The sequence below is a fragment of the Onychostruthus taczanowskii genome, unplaced genomic scaffold, assembly GCF_017590055.1.
Source record: "Onychostruthus taczanowskii isolate IOZ18803 unplaced genomic scaffold, ASM1759005v1 scaffold69, whole genome shotgun sequence".
NCBI classification, from domain to species: domain Eukaryota; kingdom Metazoa; phylum Chordata; class Aves; order Passeriformes; family Passeridae; genus Onychostruthus; species Onychostruthus taczanowskii.
This window is the reverse complement of record NW_024504676.1, coordinates 3,521,381-3,540,859: the sequence shown is the minus strand read 5'-3', so window position 1 is coordinate 3,540,859 and position 19,479 is coordinate 3,521,381. Positions and strand designations below refer to the sequence as shown.

The 19,479-nt window shown below is 43.0% G+C and overlaps 1 protein-coding gene across 2 annotated transcripts in view; it reads right to left on the bottom strand.

Moving 5' to 3' along the window:
- Positions 1-300: 300 nt before the first annotated feature.
- Positions 301-19,479, bottom strand: part of PHRF1 (PHD and ring finger domains 1) — a 29,356-nt gene continuing 10,177 nt past the window's right edge. For both annotated transcript variants that reach the window (XM_041421088.1, XM_041421089.1), the window contains exons 6-18: positions 18,619-18,740; positions 16,911-17,008; positions 16,188-16,360; positions 14,378-14,507; positions 13,931-14,070; positions 12,924-13,111; positions 12,008-12,127; positions 9,997-10,151; positions 6,355-9,132; positions 5,577-5,653; positions 4,773-5,033; positions 3,598-3,726; positions 301-2,423 (exon numbers count right to left, since the gene is read on the bottom strand). In XM_041421088.1, the coding sequence (XP_041277022.1) occupies positions 2,289-2,423; positions 3,598-3,726; positions 4,773-5,033; positions 5,577-5,653; positions 6,355-9,132; positions 9,997-10,151; positions 12,008-12,127; positions 12,924-13,111; positions 13,931-14,070; positions 14,378-14,507; positions 16,188-16,360; positions 16,911-17,008; positions 18,619-18,740 (4,506 nt within the window). In that variant the 3' untranslated portion in view covers positions 301-2,288. The remainder of the gene's footprint in view (positions 2,424-3,597; positions 3,727-4,772; positions 5,034-5,576; positions 5,654-6,354; positions 9,133-9,996; positions 10,152-12,007; positions 12,128-12,923; positions 13,112-13,930; positions 14,071-14,377; positions 14,508-16,187; positions 16,361-16,910; positions 17,009-18,618; positions 18,741-19,479) is intronic.

Sequence of the window (19,479 nt, the reverse complement as noted above, 5' to 3'; positions counted from 1 at the left end):
GAGTTCTTCCCTTAAACAGGTAACAGTATCTGATCCAAGAGGGCCAACCAGAAAGGGGAAAAAAAACCCCAAAACAAGTAGTATACACAGTATACTAGAAAAACTGTTCTAGAACACACCAGAAGAGGAATTTTTAGGTATGCTTCTCATTGCCTCTCCCAGGAGCCAGCTTACAATTTGATAATTTTATTTTAATGGCAGACAGAATGAAAGAACCAGTATTCTTGTTCATGTAACTTCAGCAGAAACCTCACGCAGGTGTAGTTTTCAGTCTCAGCACTCCTCAGGCAACGGCAGATGCAGAGGTAAAAAATTTCACAGGCCTTACAGTGCAGGCACTCCTAACACATCCTGCAACAGGCCAGGCCTGTTATCTTTATTGCCAGTACAAGGGTAATATTAAACAAGAATTTATAGCAGTGAAACAGCCTGAGGAATGAAACAGACTGACACTATCTTCCTGGTAAACAGAATGACACTATCTTCCTTCTGTTATTAGGTCAAGGCTTATTTTCCACACCACCTACCCTTTTTCATTCTGTATACAGACAGGTTATGGCACAATTGCTCCTCTGAGACATTCAGAGATGTCCAATTTCCAGCCTAAATGTATGCACAACTAGATCACATTCTCTCATTCTTGTGCCAACAGTGCCATTAAAGTTTCTGAATCTTTATTTTGTCAAGAAATCTATCAGCTGAGTTTGTATTTACAACCCCACACCCACGTTCCACATACGTGTTCTAGCTCCAAGTTCAGCTTGAAAACTGTAACTTCTCTGCCAGCTGTTCTTCTGCATTCAGTAATGTGTCTTTTCCAAAAATCTGCAAAGCAACTCCAAAGTTATCATCACCTCCTTATGGTCCACCCAGGCTGCACCTCCATAGAGGAAGCATACAGAACCAAGGAAGATTAACTCCAAAATGCTCAGGATTCATCCACAAACAGTGAGTAATGGGAGTGAAGCATTGTGCCAGTCCATACACTACTGATATATAGGCTTGTTTTGTTTAAATAGTAAAAAAATAAACTCTCCAAAGCAGTTCCCATGAGGGAAAGCCAGTTTCTGAGTTATAACTTACTGGCTTTCTCTTCAATTTCTCTGTGAAACATCTCCTCCCTAGCAGGATTTGATGGGGAATGATCCAAGTCAGGTTCAAGGTGCTGCATCATTTAAGAGCCCCTATTTCAGGCAGTCACTTAAAAGACCTGCTGCTCTGCAGTACCTGCAAGCAAGGAGCTCTGCTAAAGCCATCAAGATGAAGTCAGAATGTGTGCTGGACTCCTTTGATTCTTGATAGGAATCTGCAGTTCTCCTGCAGAGGAGGAGGGATAATTACTAATCCAACTCCAGTCCTCTTCCACAAACACAGTATTCCTTACACAAGAGCCACGTGTGCAGGTTTACATGGAACAGCCAGGCCAAGAGGCAGATGCAAGACAAACAAATGACACCTGCTACAGGACAAAAACCATTCAAAATAACTTTATAAACTCTGTCACATTTCTGCTTTGTACATCAGTTCAACCTTATCCTTCGGGCTTGTTACGGAAAATTGACAATGCTTGCTTTTTGTTTCGCTTTTCCTGAAAGGCAGACACAAAAACCAGCCATCAGTGCATTATTTACACAAGTGCAACACAATCTCCCACCCCAAAATTAATTTTTGTCGCTAACAAGGTACTTCCAACAGAATGTAAATAAACACCACAGCGTGAGCAGTGTTTCTGAAGTCACTTTATAAAGGTTAGCTCATTTCTGCAATCCCCAAATGCCAGAGCGAGTAAAGCTTCGCTCACCATCCAACGGGCTAAAAATACAACATTTCAAGTATTAAATCAGAAATTTCTAAAGACAATCCATATTTCGATAAATAAACACAAGGGAAACAGTATACAGCTCTCAATATACTGTATGAAAAGTGGTGTCCAGTTTCAAACTTTAGCAAGACAAGTGCACAGCCCAAAAATGTGATCAAAGTAACCCTGAAAACTGCAGCAATCCGGGAGCTCCAAACATGAATCTCTTCTGTGTTTCCTCTCGAATTACTTTGCTGGTCTGAGGCATTTGATTGTTACTTAGTTCTACAGCTGTAGGTAATCCAAAAAAATCCTGAATTCATTCCCATATGGAAACAATTCAAGAGAAGGTTCCATAAATAAAGTCTATGATCATCTTGTTTCTCTGCACTCTGCTTACAGTGGGATGCAACTGCAGGTCTGTTATTCCCATAGTGTCCACAGCTAGGAGAAGTTCAGCCCAAGTCATGCTGGCTGTGGCTTGCTCTCAGTTTTCCACTTCACGTGTTTCTTCACCATCAGTTTTCTTATGTTTCCTCATATGTTTGTATTTTTCCACATATGCCTTCACCAGGTTAGCCACCTTCATAGGGTTGATCTCTCCACTTTTGCTGTGGCAGATCTGCAGGGGATCAGAAAGGGCACTTGGTCAATGACAGCAGCTCAGGCAAGTGGCAGAGAGGCCCTAAGCTGCACAGGGGAGCCAGTTCCTGCACTGCCCCAAGGCTCATAGCAGGGTACACAAAGCAGCAAAGACAAGAGCAGTATTTCCTTCAAGCATTCCAGGAAAGGCCAGACCTTATCTACAGAGCACCAACTCAAGGCAGAGGCATCTCAAAGCAAAAAGACTCATTTTTACTACTGGCTTTCCCACATGTCCATCCAGTTTTACACAACATTTGGTAACCAAGGAAGTGCTGATATCCCAGTTTTGGGATGTTTTTGAGGAAGCAATGCTCAGATTAAAAGAATCTGTCGGTTTTGAGAACACATTTTGAGATGGGGAGAAAGAACAGACCCCACACAAGTTACTTTATCTCTCTTCAGGGAGGAGTTCAGAATGAACTCAGTTCAGACTTCAGTAGCAACTGGCACTGCTCAGCTCTCCCGCAAACATACGGGTCACACAGAAGATGTGAAACTGCAGCCATTACCTTGGGAATTCTTATTTATGATGGGATTTCTCAGTGATACCAAGAACGCAGAGAGAAACTACAGTTCTCTGAGGTATCAATTAACTGCCTTGACCACAGGAGCATTACTTCCCCTCACGAGACAACATTTACTTGCTGACTGATTCTTTCCTAGCCATGATCTACTCAGCACTAAGATTTGAGGCAGAAGTTAGTATCAGCAAAATTGTAAGGCCCTCTTCCAAGGTTCAGGGACACCACAGATGCTCAAGGACCTAATGCACAAAATACTTTCTCACTTTATCAGAAACAGCTAGAATTCTGGCTGAAGGCCCTAGTGAGGGGGATTTGACCATTCTCACCCAGGGCAGATACCATGTAACATTTCAGCTCACGCAACTGAGGCTTAGCAATGCTCTCATCCACTGAAAACATGACCTCATAAAAGGAACAGACTGACAGCTCTCATCAATGGCACCAAAGAGTCTGGCTTAAAGCACTACTGCTTCACCACAGGACTGAGAGTATGAGTCAGGGTCCAAAGACCTGCTAGCCCAGTTATGGCATGTATTTGCTGAAATGGCAAGTGCAATCTAAAGTACTGCCACTTCCGTAATGACCTGCCCAGCTCCTCCTCTCCACCTCCTTTCACTGGGCCCTCACCTTTTGCACTGCTTTCCGAAGGATGCTCTTGTACTCCTCCTTTGTAATCTCCCTCTTCTGGTAAAAAGGTTTGATGGCAAGTTTCACTTCTTCCACAGCCCTTTCTTGCATGTGAAGTTTCTTCATGTACTGCACAGGAAAGAGAACTTCATTACTTTGTGCTGTCTTGGGAATGGTTTCTGAATCTGTTTTACTTAGAAATACTCAAACAACAAAAATTCTCATTTCACAATTTCAACAACCCAAGTAATCACCTCAAAGTGATTTCCTTTACAGTCAATTACTGTCTTGAAACAAATACCAGTTTGCACTATGAGGAGCCCTTGCCATATATAACATTTATTCTGTGTCTTAAAGAATGTGTTTTAAGCAAGTGACTACAATGTGGACTTCTGGATTTTGGTCTCCTCCTTCCAACAACTCCAAATTAAACATACATCTAACAAAAGGCATCATATTCTAAAAGCAGCAAACAACTGTGAATATACGGCTTCAGATAGCTCTGAAGACAATGTGAAAATTGCAGAGTTGCCTATGAAGTAATGATTACAGTTAACAAAAACTGTTGCTCATAAATGGAGGCTCAGTGGGAAATGCATCTTACTGTTTGGTTTATGGTATGAAGCAAAATAATGGGCCAAATTATTTTCGTTCTTGTGTTAGCATCCACTGTGCCTAGAGCAGATGGTCTGTGCAGCAAACCCAAAACTCATCAGCAAGGGACTCGCACTGAAACATCTCCAAAGTGTTTTACTATCTTTGTATTTTCAGTGCTGATAAGGAACAAAATACAGTCCTACCTCCCTACAGAATTGTTATGAGAATTGACATTATTTCAAAGCTGGAGGGGAAATGAGAAAACCAGGTGTTTAGAGAAACTTGGACACTGTGGTTTCTGAAAAGTCACAAATATTAATGTAAGAAAGTTTCAGAACTTTAAGAATGTATTTCAGATGTTTTAATCCCTCTCTGTCCTATTGTTTTGAACCAATAGAAAGTACTTCAAATGAAGTAAGTCCCAAATGAATTCAAAGACAGGATTGCCTGCTGCTCCTGGGTTAGCACAGTCAGTTACCAAAACCAGCAGGGCTGGGAAAATACAGTACAGAAAGTTAAAACATGCCCCAAATAAAAAGTTCAAACAAACAGCTCACTAATTTTATGCATTCACTCACTTCCTCGTTTTTTGTTTTATCCACTGCAGGTTTGGGTGCTTTGATCTTTTCCTCCGCACGTCCGACAGAAGCAGCTTGGATGCCTGGCTCAGACGCCGTAGCCAGGCTGCCCGGCTCTGGGGTGAGGCTCTGTCCTGCCACGCAGCCCAGAGCTGGCAGGCTGCCCTGCATGATGAACTGCACGGTGGGCTGGCTCACCGGGGCGTAGGGGGGCAGGCTGGAGGGCAGAGCCGGCGCCACAGGGACGTTCTGACAGTACACCTGTGAGACAGACACCGCTCCGTAAACGCTCGTGCTGACAAGACAACATCGCAGCAGGATCTTCAGAGCACCTTTATCCACCACGAGCCACCACCAGCCCCAATCCCCTTTTAGCTGGTGGACAGCACAGACTGACGGCTCAGACCAAGGCTACCAAGCCAACATTTACAGCCTGATCACAGTCGGGAAGAAGCTCACAGCTTCTCAGGCAGCACCGTCCTTCTGCAAGCTACTGCTGAAAGCAGAAGCTGCAGGTACAGAGCAGAACTAAAAGATAGTAAGTTTCTTCAATTTTAAGGAGCACCTGAGAGATTAAATGGCTGGAGGATTGCTGAGGTGTATAGGCTGCATGAAATGCACCACACGCAGAGGAAGGCAAACTGCCATGAGAGAAGAGTGTTGCACAACGAGGGCACAGATGAGATGGGATGCCTTCCATGACACTTGGGTGCTGGAAGAGGAACCAACCTGAGAGGAATCTAGATCAGGAAACATAGGCTCGGGAATCATATAATTGGTTGGAGGAGGCTCATTTAACTGCACCTGATTTAATGTTTGGTTCAAGTCCTCTGCTTTCCAGGCCCCTTCTTTTGCTCGCTGCAGTTTGTAAAACGGTATCCCTAGTATCCCAAGGGAAGGAAAAGAAAACATCTTAAGAACAAAATAATTGGTGAAAGATTCAAACCCAATTCTATTTTAAGAATTAAAATAAAAAGCATCAAACAACAGAACTAGCTATAAAAGGGATTTTTTAGCATTCGTATTTTAAAGCTTCTGATAATAGAGAACCTTTCATCCCCTTGAGCAATTGCTCCCTACTGGGTTTATCTGTTGAGAGTAACCAACTAAGAACAACACGGGCAACTCTGTCAACACAAACAGCACAGGTTCCCAAGCCAAACTGTTTGTGGCAGCTTTGGTTTAGCAGCATTCACAGGAGCGAGCTACAGAGCCCTGTCATACTCCTTGGTTTTGAGAAACATTTATAAAGTCTGAAGGCAAAGCAAGCATGCTAGTTAAGTGCAGAAAGGGTGGAACACGGGCTGCCAGCTCAGAGATGGGGCTGTTGCACGTGTTTCACGAGTGAACAAGCTGCCACTGGCTGAGCTGTGCTGACAGCACGTCCTCTCCAATCCATTAACACAACTCACCTCGTCATTTCAACCAGTGCAAAATGCCAGCTCTCAGGACTGCAGACCACAGCATCACCCCAGCTCAGATGACAGAGCTCTTACACTACAACCACGTTTGGCCAGGCACCAAAGCCCTAAGCCTTATACAGCCTGTTTCAACTGCTGTTTGTTTTCCAAAAGGAACTTACTTGGTGCTTTTCCAGCAGACAACGTGCCACCTTCCTCCTCTTGAAGATTCCAGGTAACTCTTTTCACTGGTGCTTTTGATTTCAAGGCAGGACCCTGAGGTACCACTTCCAGTTCAGGCTTAGTGAAACTACTTGTATTTTCATTTGATTGGACAAGGCACTCCTCCTTAACCACCCTCACACAATCCGCGACTTTGCTTTTGGATGAGCTTTGAATCGGTGCAGCCTCAGCTGGAACGTGCATGATAACTTCCTTCTTTGGGGGTTGCTCCATCAGAGATGGACATAATGCAGTATTTTCTATTTTAACTGTAATCTCTAGGTTTGTATTGCTACAGCTACCGAGCAATGCTGCACCTGTACTATTCATTAAGTCTGTTTCAGCAAAAGAATCCACATCGCCAATTGGGACACAACTGTTTGTGATCTCTGGTGCAGGGAATGCAGTTTCACTGCTCACCTCCTGACAGATGGGCTCTACCTTTATAGTTTCTTGGACCTCTCTCAGCTGAACTGGGGTCTCAGTCTCTATTTCCTCAAGTTTGACATTTGGTTGGATGGTTATGGAAAGCCCTTCTAGTACTAGCTCCTCTTTCGGCTCTTGTTTCAGAGAATGGGGTTGCTCTAGACACCTGGTCACATTTTCAGATGGAAGCTTTTGATCCTTTTCTGGTCCAGAAGGAAGCAAGGTCTCTTTTGATCTGTGTTTCCTTTCTTTGGAACGTGATCGGGATCGCACTCTTTTTTCCTTTGATTTGCTGCTTTTGTGTTCCCAAGATCGAGATGCAGACCGAGACCGAGATCTCCATTTTCTCCTCTCCCGAGATCTGGATCTTGATCTCTTTCTATCCCTTGACTTCAAACTACTTTCTTTATCATGCCCCTCGTAGCTTTTGTCCCTCCTGTGCTTCCGCCTTTTAGTCCTCTCAGCGCTGTTCGACCGGGAGCGGTCCCTCCGCCTTGATCTCGAGCGAGACCGTCTTTTCTTTTTCCTATTTTCATGAAAATCAGAAGTACTTCCAGGACTACCCGAACGTGACCTAGATTTCCTTCTGTCCCTAGACCAAGAAGTTTTTGCCTTCTTATCCTTGGTTTTATCCTTTGTTTTCTTTTTTTTAGATCGTTCGTGACTGCTAGAACGGTCAGTAGAAGACCTCCTGCTCTTGGATTTTAACGTGTGCGTTTTGCTGTGCTCTTCCCCACCTGACCAAGAGGTAGATCTGGAGCTTCGGTCCCTTGAGTGTGCTCTATCTCTTGACTCTGAACGTGATCTCTTACGCTCTTTGACAAGTGCTTTTTTCCTTTTCATCTTCTTCTTGCTTCGGGAGCTGGAGTTTGAACAGGATCTAGAACGTGATCGCCTCTCTGCTTGTTCTACCTTTTGGACTTTCTGCTGCTCATCACTCTTTGAGGGACTATCTGGTTCTATTTTCACATTAATATTAGGTCTAATCAATTCCTCAGCATTAAAGAACACATTAGGTCCTTCTCTGCTTTCCTCCTTTAAACACTTGGTATTAGAAATTTCCTTAACAGCAGATGAAGTGCAAGGACTGCTTAGGATATCTTCCTCATCCACATTGTCTCGTTCTTCTGTGTCAGAGATCTGTTCTACAATCCTGCTTGCTACTGTCACGTCATCACGAGACTCTGTGTTACTGGATGGCACGTCAGAGTCAGTCCCAGATCCAAATATGTTTTCTACCCTGTAAGGGGTGAAACGACGGACAGTTTGAAATGTTTGAACTTTGGGATTTTCAATGGAAATAGTCCTGGTGATATTAGTTAGTGGGATCCCTGAGCCAAGCCTTTCAGGACTGCTGCTTGCTGAACTCGAGTCCGATCCTGTTGGCTCAAAGGGATCATAGATTTCACTTTTGACCTGCTTTTTCTTTACTGAGAAAAGCGGTGAAGGACTCTCCTTCTGCTGCACTTCATCGTCCACAGGGCGGAAGGTATTACAAAATCCAGGGTTAGACAGCCTGCTGGGATGTCCTGTGTTCCCAGGAATATTGATTTTAAAACTCTCAAAAGGGCCCTTGCCTCTCGAAGTGCCCAGCAGTGATGAACCGCTAGAGCCGCCGGGATGGGTGGAAAAAGACACCCCGCTTGGACGGGTCTGTTGCTGTGGTTCCTTGGAATTTGACTTCTGACTTTCCACCCTGCTACCCTTTCCTGGCTGATTAGTGCCCTCCTTGCCAGTCAGCTGGGTTATGCAGGAGCTAGGGATATTACAGCTTTGGCTTCCTGCAGGTTCCGGCTCCACCTGCTTGCTGCTGGTTTCTTTTTTAATCTTTGGTATCCTGGGAAGCTCAAAGATGTCAATTCTCTGAGACGGTGGTTTTACTGGCTGCCTCACAGTTATAGCTTTTGAGCCAGAATTCAAGTTACAGCTCAGGGGCTTTGAAGATGCATCAGTGGGTACAAAGTCTTTAGATTTTCCATTAAATCTGGGTATTTCACCTAACTTTGAGCCATGCCTGCTCAAAGTCGCTGTATTCTGAGTCTGGACAGACCTGGGTGTCATTGAATATTCTGATTTTACAGTTGCTTTTTCTGGTGCAGTCTGTGCAGGGCTTGCTGCAGACTCGCTCCTGCTCAGTGAGGGTGGAGGCGATGAGAACAAAGGTCCGGAGCGAGCACCCAGTCCCGAGGAAACGGAAGGTCTGGCCATGGAGCTGCTTGCTGTGGTCCCTGAGAGCGCTGCACTTGGGTGGGTGCTATGCCCTGAACCATCCTCCACTCTCGAGTCACTGGCTGATTTTCTGTGAAATGGAGCTATGGCACACAAACAGACAATTCAGCTTTTCAGGACATATCTGGACATTTTCTGCCAATGTTAACAGAAGTACTGAGCTGATTATTTTAAGTTCCACTGTGATTTGCAGACATGCCACACGGTAATAAGGATGCCCAACAGTTCTTTTGGTCAGATACTCACAGTTGAGTGCCAGACAACCACATCTTTGAGGCAAACATTAACGTTTAGGAAATAAATGATTCTGTTCTGTAGGAACCACCTGATTAGTGCTTATTATCCTGTAGTTGCTGACTGACAGAAATGACTATAACAGAGGACGTTAGAGGTACTCATTTTAAGAATAAAGCTCTAAGTTTCAATTTGAACAGATTCTTTCCTAGTAATGCCATGCCAAGTGAAGACACAGCTGGAGATGACAGCACATATTTAGAACCCTACTTTTACAAAGAAATTTCTTGCTAAGGTCCTTCATCCTGCTCTTCAAACTGAAGTACAGATCACAGGCATGGCAGCAGTGCACAGGCATGACACATGCCAGAAAAACTGGGTCCTAAGATAACTCTGGTCTATCCACTCCTACATTTTTTGTAACAAAGCAAAGCATGAAATCACCGTGCAGCTCTTCTGAAAGAAGAAAACCATGCATTAAAAATAAAATCCTCTAGTATCATCTCAGGTCTCATTTAAACACAGACAAGCAGCACTATTTCAGAACATCCATCTTATAAAACAGATTGCTGTTGGCAGCTATTGAATCTATCCTGTATATTCTGAGGCTCAGTAAGAGCATCCCTAAGCTTAAAGCTATGCAGCCTGGAGGATCAGGGCAGATGTGGATGAAACAAAGAGGCAAACAGCACTATGATGTGCCAAGTCCTTACCTTCCCTCTTTGCTGTCAGTGACCCATCTCTGTTGATGACCACGTCTGAACTGCTCATCATGAGAAGGCTCTGTCCAGACAGGATACTTCCCAACAGATCAGGCACAGGAGCAGCTTCTGCTTCTTGATCGGGACTCAAGGCAGGCACACTGCTTCTGCATGTTTCAGAGGGGTTACATTTCCTTTACTCTTACAGCACTTGTTCTATACACACACATTACATTAAGAAGAAACCAAAGTCAAGGGCATAAACAGAGATCAGCCAGGGAAGTTCACTTGTAGTTTTGGCTTCACTAGAGTCATTCAGTCCCCATCTTTCTCTGACAAATAGCAGGCGAAGCTTTTACTGACTTCCCACAGGAATAACACAAGATAAGAAAGGAATTGTATCTGAAATCTTTGGTTAGCAAATGCTGGGGCTCACTGTACTGTACATCAAGACTAACTTTCCAGTGCATTTAAAATGCATTTTTGGAGGACAAACCACTGACTACCACTTCAGAGCTATTTCTATCCTAGCTGCCTCTCTTGCCCCCACTAAATCACAAACACAAATGTATTCCTCAGGCCTACACTTTGAACTAAAAAAAATGACAGCGCTTGAGCCAGTGTTTAACCACAAGGTGCCACTGGTAAGGGTAGCTAAGAGCATGGCATAGAGAAATTACACTGAAAATCAACTGCAATGCTCCCACACATGGGACAGCACAAACTCTCCTTTATGCTTTGCTCAATCTTATGAAAATGGTTTAAGTTCTCAGTTCTTGAAATATGGACTGATAAGGTGTTTCTGGTGTTGGGCGTTTCAGTTTTTCTCTCTTTGCTTTTGTGTTGATGGGATTTGGGGAGTTGTTTTGTTTGAGTTTGCTAAAATACAAACTTCCAAAGGAACCCAGCTCTTTGAGGGAGCTAGATTTAATTTCTGTATGACAACAAAGCAAACTTCATTAACATAATGTACACCAAACACCTGTAATAACATACAACAGAAGAGACAAAATGGGAGTGCTAAAGGAATCAGGTGCTGAGGCCAGACCAGGAAACTCAGTGTAGCCCAGACCAATGGAGCCTTTAGAAGAGCTGAGTATCAGCTGAACAGTTCTATCTTCTAATCAATATGCCACTCAAATAACTCTGAGGACATGGAAAGCTTCATGAAAGGCTCCCTTCAGGATTGAAATGGGAAAGGCAGACAAATAATTCAAGTTATCATAGAAATAGACTACCTTAATCCTGAAAAACCAACCTTCACCCTAAGTCAGATGCATTAGAGGACAGCTATGTAACCCTTTCACACCTTTAACCACTTAAGCTTAGCCCCCTTAATTTCTCTTCTGCTCCCTCAACCTTGCAGTTTTCTGTGATTCTATTAGTATCTGCCTCAGTGACTTTCCTCATCCCTTTTCTTCTCATCATGCTCCCAATTCCCTGTGTCCATCCCTCAGCCCTGAAAATTCACTGTGGCTGCCAGTGGGGGGCAGCCAGGGCTCCCTGGCCTTGGCAGGCTGGCAACACACAGCAAAGCAGCTGTTTAACTGCAGGGTCAAAGCAAGCTTCTCAATTTTCTGAGCTCCAACAAACAGCAGCAGAACTGGGTGAGGTGGGTACAGCCCTCACCTCCTCAGGATGTGCAACTGGATTTCCCAGCCCTCTCGAAGAAGCAAGTGTGTTTTTAAAGGTTAATAACACTGGAATTTAAAACATACTAATGGTATATAATAATAATAAATAGGCAAAAACCAGAAAGTAAGAAGAAATGGAAATATCAATTTTAAATTTCAACAGAAATGTTAAAGGTATGATGAAGGAGTGTATGTGTTCAATATAAAAACAATTTTTGCACAAATTGATGTGGTTATTTATCTGTACTTGTGCAGGCATACATGTACACACACATGCACTTTTTAGAAGATAGGGTAAGAAAAGGGTTAAACAAAGAGGATCACTAGGTATATTCTTCTGTTAGGGCCATTAGACAACTAAGAATAATAAAATGGCAATGGTCTTTTACCTGGGAAGTCCCACAGAAACGGGTCTAGCTACAGGACGATGAGACCTCAGTGCTGACTGGGAGAGAACTCTCCTTTTGGCACTCACTGGTGAATCTGGATTTGCTGGAACCTCTTCATTACTGTGGTAAAACATGAACCCTGAAATTGTCTGAAATGTTTTTCACATCAAAGAGATGATACTGCTATGACAGACACAGTTAGGGAGCACTGTATGTTTCATTACGATATATTAAAAAATATCTGTGCAATGGACTTATTTTCTGTTCTGCCTAAATAGAACAGTTTGATTCAAACAGCAGAGACTCAAGTGTACATTTCCATATCTAAAATGTTAAATGGACAATTTTCTTTTATGAAAGGATCAAAAAGAAGTATTGAGTGGAAAACTAAATTTCACCAATATTAATTTCAGATGCCCCCTCCCCAAAAATTCAAAGCTTATGAGTGACATAAACTATGGCATAGTAAGATTTCTCCTGAATTTGAAGTGTCTGGAAAAGTGAAGATAAGAGAAGGACAAACATGGAAGATTTCAGAGGTCCATTTAATTTTGTGTTTACTGTATACCAAATATATCACCCGTTTTCACTTTAAATTAATAAATAAATAAAAAGCAATGGATTAGGACCAGACTCCTTCAGAGTCTAACTGTTCAAGAACCTCATAGATCTTACTGAAAGTTTGCAGGAGGCTGAAATTATTTCAGAAAAATACTTTAGAGGAGGCTGATTCCTTACAAGGTTAGCAACTCAGCCCCGAAGGAAAGAAAGAACAGGCCATTATGTGTTACCATGGGTTGTGTACCCAAAGCTGCCTTCAGATGTGAGATTCACACTCTGCACGGAGCCATATGCACAAACAACCCAACAGCTGTTAAATTACCAGGTCCCTTATCACAATCCAGAGATCTCTCACCTTTCATAAGGATCCAACTCATATGGATCTCCGAACACAGAGAGAGAAGCTGCACCAATATCTGCTCTCATCAGCCCAAGTGAGGGCTCTGTTGGTTTGTACATGGAAGGAAGTGAGGCCCCACGCACAGGCTTGCTGAGACCAAGGGTTCTTGCAATACGGGAGCGAGTAGTAACCTCATTTTTTCCCTGCACAGACAAAGAGATTGGGTTATTTTTATGTTAGAGCACGTAACTTTGTGTTTAAAGCCACAAATTCCCTTAAGCTATGTACAGTCATCGGGTTACTACCATCAGCAGCACAAGTGGTGTGCATTTATTGTCTATGTCTGTTTTAATGCAATTATGAAACTTGTAACTATGGCCCATATGTCACTTCAAACAGAGACTGCACGTATCAGATATAAGTGACCAGATAAATTAAGCTTCTAAACATCTTTAATAAGGTCAATTCAAAATTGTTGGTCCCTTATTAAATGCTGGAGTTCTGGCTATAAGATGTAGACTCTAGTTATAGTAGCTGACAAAAAGAATCAAGCTGGTGCAGAGTATTGTGCAGAGTAATTTACAAGAGAACACTACCCCCAACTGAAAGGGATTTTGAGAGCTCTTATAGCTGATAAGCTGGGTTTGCAACAACACAGCCACAAACACCCACAGCCTATTACAAAGAATAGGTGCTGGCAATTTTAACTGAGCTTGCATCAGTACCAAGTAAACACTACAGGTGAATGGCAAGGCAGGACACAAAGCCTGCAGGATGTGCTTTACAGTCTGATCCCAACTGTCCAGGTAACAGGATATGTCAGCATAGCCAGCAAGCCTGTCTGGAAGTTGCAATTCACTTCCACATACAGCATCTTTCTGGAGCACGTCCTGCACAGACTCCCACCAGAAAGAAAGGTGCCTGCTATGACTGAAAGGTGGCATTTCTTCCAGCTGAATCCCATGTTGCAATGTTTTTACAGAGGGCTGAAAACAGACACTGACTGGCAGAAACTCACTCACATGTGATCTTACTCTCGTCTTTTTCCCCCTTCTCTTCTTTGTCAGACGCTTACGTCTCTTCAGCTGTGCCCCCGAACTCTTCTTGCCAGCAGCAGATTTCTTCTGAGTTCTTTTTTTGCCTCCTACTTTCTTCCGCCTTCCTGATGGGACAAAAACCAATAAGTGGTTAAGTGCCAGCACTGTATTTTACACTGCAGTCCCCTTCTCATCCCCCCACGACACACAAAGCAGCTCAAAAGACACACAGCATGCCACCAACAGCACAGCAGAAAAAGTGACATCATTAGGATTCAGTTAAAAACAGCCTTCATGACACTTCTAGGCAGAGCTGGTAGAGGGAAAGAAGAAAATGCACGTGGGATACCTCCACAGCTGTGCAGGTGTGGCAGCTCACAGCTGATGTATTTTGTAGGATTCAGGCTCCCCTGGGGTGCCTGATGTCCTTACCAGTTTTCCTCTTCTGCCTGGTAGGAGCGCGTGGTGCCAGAGGACGCTGGTAGACGGCTGTGTTCAGGCCTGCTACGACTGCCTCGATTGTTTCATCCAGAAGGGAGGACATCAGGTACCCTGGCACGTGCTGGGGGAAGGATTAGAAGTTAGGCACCATGAGGTACCTAAAGCTCAGCAACATTTACTTGTAAAAGCATTTGATAAAAAATGGATTTGAGATTCAAATGGGGAAACACCTCACATCACCAGGCTGCCAGTTAAACAATTATGTCACTTTTTTAATCTACTGACTGGCTTATTAAGGACCTTGTTGTTCAGCCTCCTTCAGAGTTACATGCATGCTCCCAGCTTCTCCCTTACATGCTCCCTTCTCCCTACAACTTACTCTCCCTTAACCTGTGGAATTATGCTTCAGTCAACACTGACTGTCTTATTAAGGACCTTGTTGTTCAGCCTCCTTCAGAGTTACATGCAAGCTCTCAGCTTCTCACTGTGCTTGGAGTACAACTTACTCTCCCTTAACCAGTGGAATTATGCGTCGGTCAAATCAAGGTATGAGCCAAAATAAGATGCACTTTTGTTCAGAGACAAAGGCAAAAAACAACAGTGACTTTCTAGGTATAATTTGTAATCATCCCTGCACATTGAGAAGTGGAGCTAGGAACAGCTCTTGAATGGGAAGTGCTGGGTTCCAAGGTTTACACTACCATGGAATAGTAAAGTTTCCCCGGCACCACCCCTCTCAACCACAGGAAGTTACTCCACACTGCTTCTAAGACAACAAGTAGGGAAAGAAAGAAAAATAACAACAGTTACCTTGCAGAGTCTTTAATTTCAAACAACACTTTCCTCTCTTTTTTTTCAATATATAGCCCTGACTATTCAGCTGTAATTGCTTAACAACAACAAATCTAATTTGTCAACTTCTTCTATTTTTCAATATATAGCCCTGACTATTCAGCTGTAATTGCTTAACAACAACAAATCTGTCAACTTCTTCTATGTGATTAATTTTTCTAAAGTTAAAATTAAAACATCTGCATTTGGAGACAGTGGGGTTTGGAAGTCAAATCAGATCATCTCCATTATGGAGGACATAATGAATTTAACAACTGCTAAAGCATTCTGGGAAGTCCTTAAATTAAGGAAAAATGTGATAAAAACTTAAGGTGAGCTGGATCTTCAGTCATGCCAGGTATCTCAAACTATACTTCATATGGTAAGAGAGGGATACCCTATGTATTTGAGATACTCTCCTGCATAGATTCTCTAGTACTGTTAGTGTGTTTGAACTCATGTGGCCACATTACCGAGGACACTAACATCTGTTTTTTCCTCTTCTAACAAGGGACTGATTTTCGCAAACACAGAAACCCTAAAAATACACAATTTTTCTCTTCAATTGGGTTGAAGGCAGTCAACATGTCATACTGCTATGGACAAGGCAGTAGGAGGACAAAGGAAAACAAATGACTGTCAAACAGACATGCTAAAAAACCAGAAGTGGTGCACAAACTTTGTATTAATAGCCACTAGAAATAAAAATATAATTTTGCTCAAACCAGGGGGTGATAAAAATGCAGGTTAAGAGAGGAAACTGCTGCAGCATTTCAAAATAGAGCATCTTGGTCATGTGCTGTACTCCATTTGCACATGTTGCACGTCTCAGAATAAAAGAGCCCCACAACCACTAACCACTGTGCTATGGACAGTCAACACAGACAGCAGAGCTACTGAAATGGGGGCTTATTTCAGTAGCTCTTCCCCAGGGCTCTTGCAGAGGCTCCCTGAGCAGTGCCACGGGTACCCGGATCTGCTGCGCTGTGGTGATGCGGTTCCTGTTCACCGTGGCGCGGACGCGCTCGCTCTGCCGAGTCCTGGCTATGGCCCGGGTCCGCACGTGGGGACGCAGCCTGCTGGTGGTGGGGACAACATCGGCCATGAGGGCAGCCACCTCCTCCTCACTGACATGATCTGCATCTTGAACGAGAACAGGCTGAGGTTACTTGTCTTTCTACAGGTGAAATAATCTGAAGAATTCCAGACAAAAAAACAAAAATCAGCATTCCCTTTCTTAAACCAATCACCTCCGCAGGCAGCCATTACCCTCTCAAAAGGAAATGAGCACAGACACCACTGCTTCAGACTGTTACCACAGTATAACACTTATCTAGGTAACAGAAATTGCTGCTAGCTTGGCAATCTGAGGTCAGGACACTAATAAATTCTTTCCAATGTAACACAGTGCAGTCACGCTATGGTGCTGGGATTGCCTTGGAGAGGTTAAAGGATGCTTACACGAAGCAGCTTCACAGGTTGTAACTGCAGATGAAATCTTCATAAACAAGATCCTCTTACCAGTCAAGAGTTCAAGTCTAATCTTAAGGTTCAAGAGAGAATGCTTATCAAAACAATTATTTGAAACAGATAAAGCCAGGAGGTTAAACATATCTTCAAAACACCACATGATCCACATTATCTAACTTGGGAGAAAAATATTTACTTTGACTGGCTACCATGAAACCCTTACCTGCAGCAACATTGGCACCCATGGGGGCACAGGCTGGGCAGAACCATTCATCTACAGGGACTTCACTCAGAGGAGGATTAAGGCATTCCATGTGATACCTTGAGGAAAAAAAAAAGAAAATCAAACAATATGTTCCTTACCAAGGGAAGACAACATTTTACTTCTATTCAATACTAAATAAGGCAGACTCATTTTCTTAAACCTGAAACTATGGTTTATGCATCTGCTTCTACCAATCTACAGAGAAGCAATGCTACCTCATAGCTATACAAGGGTCTTCAGTTCTAGATAGTATTTTCATCACTTCAGGCTCAAAAAATCTCAGAAAACTGAGCATTGTCCCCTCACTGCGTGGTGAATCATTTGCCATTTGAACTCAAACTGCAAGAAATGTGCAGAGCCAAAACTGATGGTGGCAACAGAAGTACAGAGGTGCTGGGGAGACAGGAAACCAGGAAACAACATCAGCTTCCTGAGAACCAAAACAGTGTTAACAGTGCTCATGCTTATGAACATTTGAAGCAACTATTCTACATTTTTCTAGAGTTAACCTCAGCCATGGAGAGCTAATAAAGCCTGCAAGTTATTTTATCACGAAGTGCTTCTGGAAGTGCTAACTCTAGAGATCAAGCATATATAAAGAACTTACTTTAGGAAAAGGAAAAAAAAACTCAAACAACTGTATCAAACTAGAAATAACAACATATTTTAAAAATTATAGCAACTGCAGGGAGATCACAAAGTAAAATCTGAAGCAATACCCTGAATTGAGACAGGCTTATGGAAATTCAGAAAGAACTTAAATATGAGACTTCAGGATAAGATCTATGAAACACTGTTTTGGATTAATATTTTAAACTCAATTGTTCTGATGATACTCTTCACAATCTTTAGTGTTCCTGATTTTGTCTTTTTCCCAGAAGATGAATCAGTGTATATGTGTGTATGGACAGTGTATCAGTGTGTATGGACACAGAACACAAAGGAAAAACTAGACTTACCCAATGTCTAGTTAGCTGCTAGAAGTAATTTTTGAGAAGTTATTTTACATACTCATTGCTAGCACCTCTTTGTTCAGTGGGTAACTTTTGATGTCTTCAAACTGACAATGCTGGAAGACTGATTAAGCAGCCCAAGGGCTTCGAATTCTAGCCGAAAACTGTAGGGCCAAAGTTGTGTTCAAGTATATTCACATTCATTTTATTAATCAAGGAGAGGGCAGAAACAGAAGTAAGCCATACTAAGAGAATCATTTAAGATCTGTGGCTGTAAAGAAAATCCTCAACACTTCACAAAACTGTGGATCTTAAGCACTTCTCCTGCACAGCACTATTGCCCAGTCACTTGGGACAAGTCATGCATCCTCTCCTCAAGGAGACACAAAGGATATAAGGTTCTACTCTTCATACACCCATAAGGTGCACGGATAAGCACAAACACCTTCATCATTTGAAGGTGTGGTCATCTGTTTCGGTGTCCTGCAGCCTTGATGAGCGCAGGACTCTCCACACATACGCTGCTAAATGACCAAACAAGGATCCATCACATCACGGGGATGGATGTCTGCACTAGAACACGTGGATACATGGCTGGCCACATGGTGAGCCTGAAGAGAGCAGCAAGGGACAGCCTGCATACCAGACAGTGCCAGGACCAAACTCTGGCCACGTGCAATCCTGGGGGTGCTCCATTCATTTCAGCCTCTTACCCTGCATCACAGCCATCACAGAGCAGCAGGCGATCCTCGCGGTCACTTCTGCCACACACCTCACAGAAGGTTGGATCGTCCTCCCCATCAGTGCCCTGAGTTTTCGTGTTCTCAACAGGAATCTAAATAACACAGGGATTCGCAGTTTATGCAGAATATGGCATTTTTTAAAACCCATAATCATGCTAATGGTAGTACCTGCAGCAAAATCTAAATTGAAGGAACCAAAATGGCTGTTACACACCAGAACCTTCACTTAGCTCTTCCAGCACACCTAGGGCACGATCAAATGTCTGACAACATCCACTTAACTTGTCTAGTGTCAGGCACAAATGACTGTAGAAAATTGCATTTTAAGAATAGGCAAAACAAAAATCCACAAGTAAGATCAAAAGTAGTCAAACAAACAAAAAGATGTCAAAAATGAGCCTAAAGAAGAGAGCAAACTGCTGCCTCGCGTATTACTTCAATATTAACTCTCACTTCTGTTAAAATGCAAACAATAATAAACCATCAGTTTATGAAAACAAAGCATCAAACCCCTAAATGTCCCCTGGAAACCAACACCTTTCTGATATCAGTTAAGAGCAATGACAACTCTTTAATATTCTTTTGTGAGCAATTACTAGCACATTCAACCAGAGCCTTTCAGGGCTCTCCTACTGCCTTGTGCCTCTCTCCCCCTTCAAACCCAACTGCTGCACAGCATTGCTGGCAGCAGGACATAAGGAAGAGATCAAGGATAGTCTAAATTATTCCTATTCATCCTATAACAGCACTTGAAGAATGCAGGGCACTTTCCACATGCAGGGTTGTTTATGCAGAACAGTTTTCAGTCAAATGTCCATTGTACAAAACAGG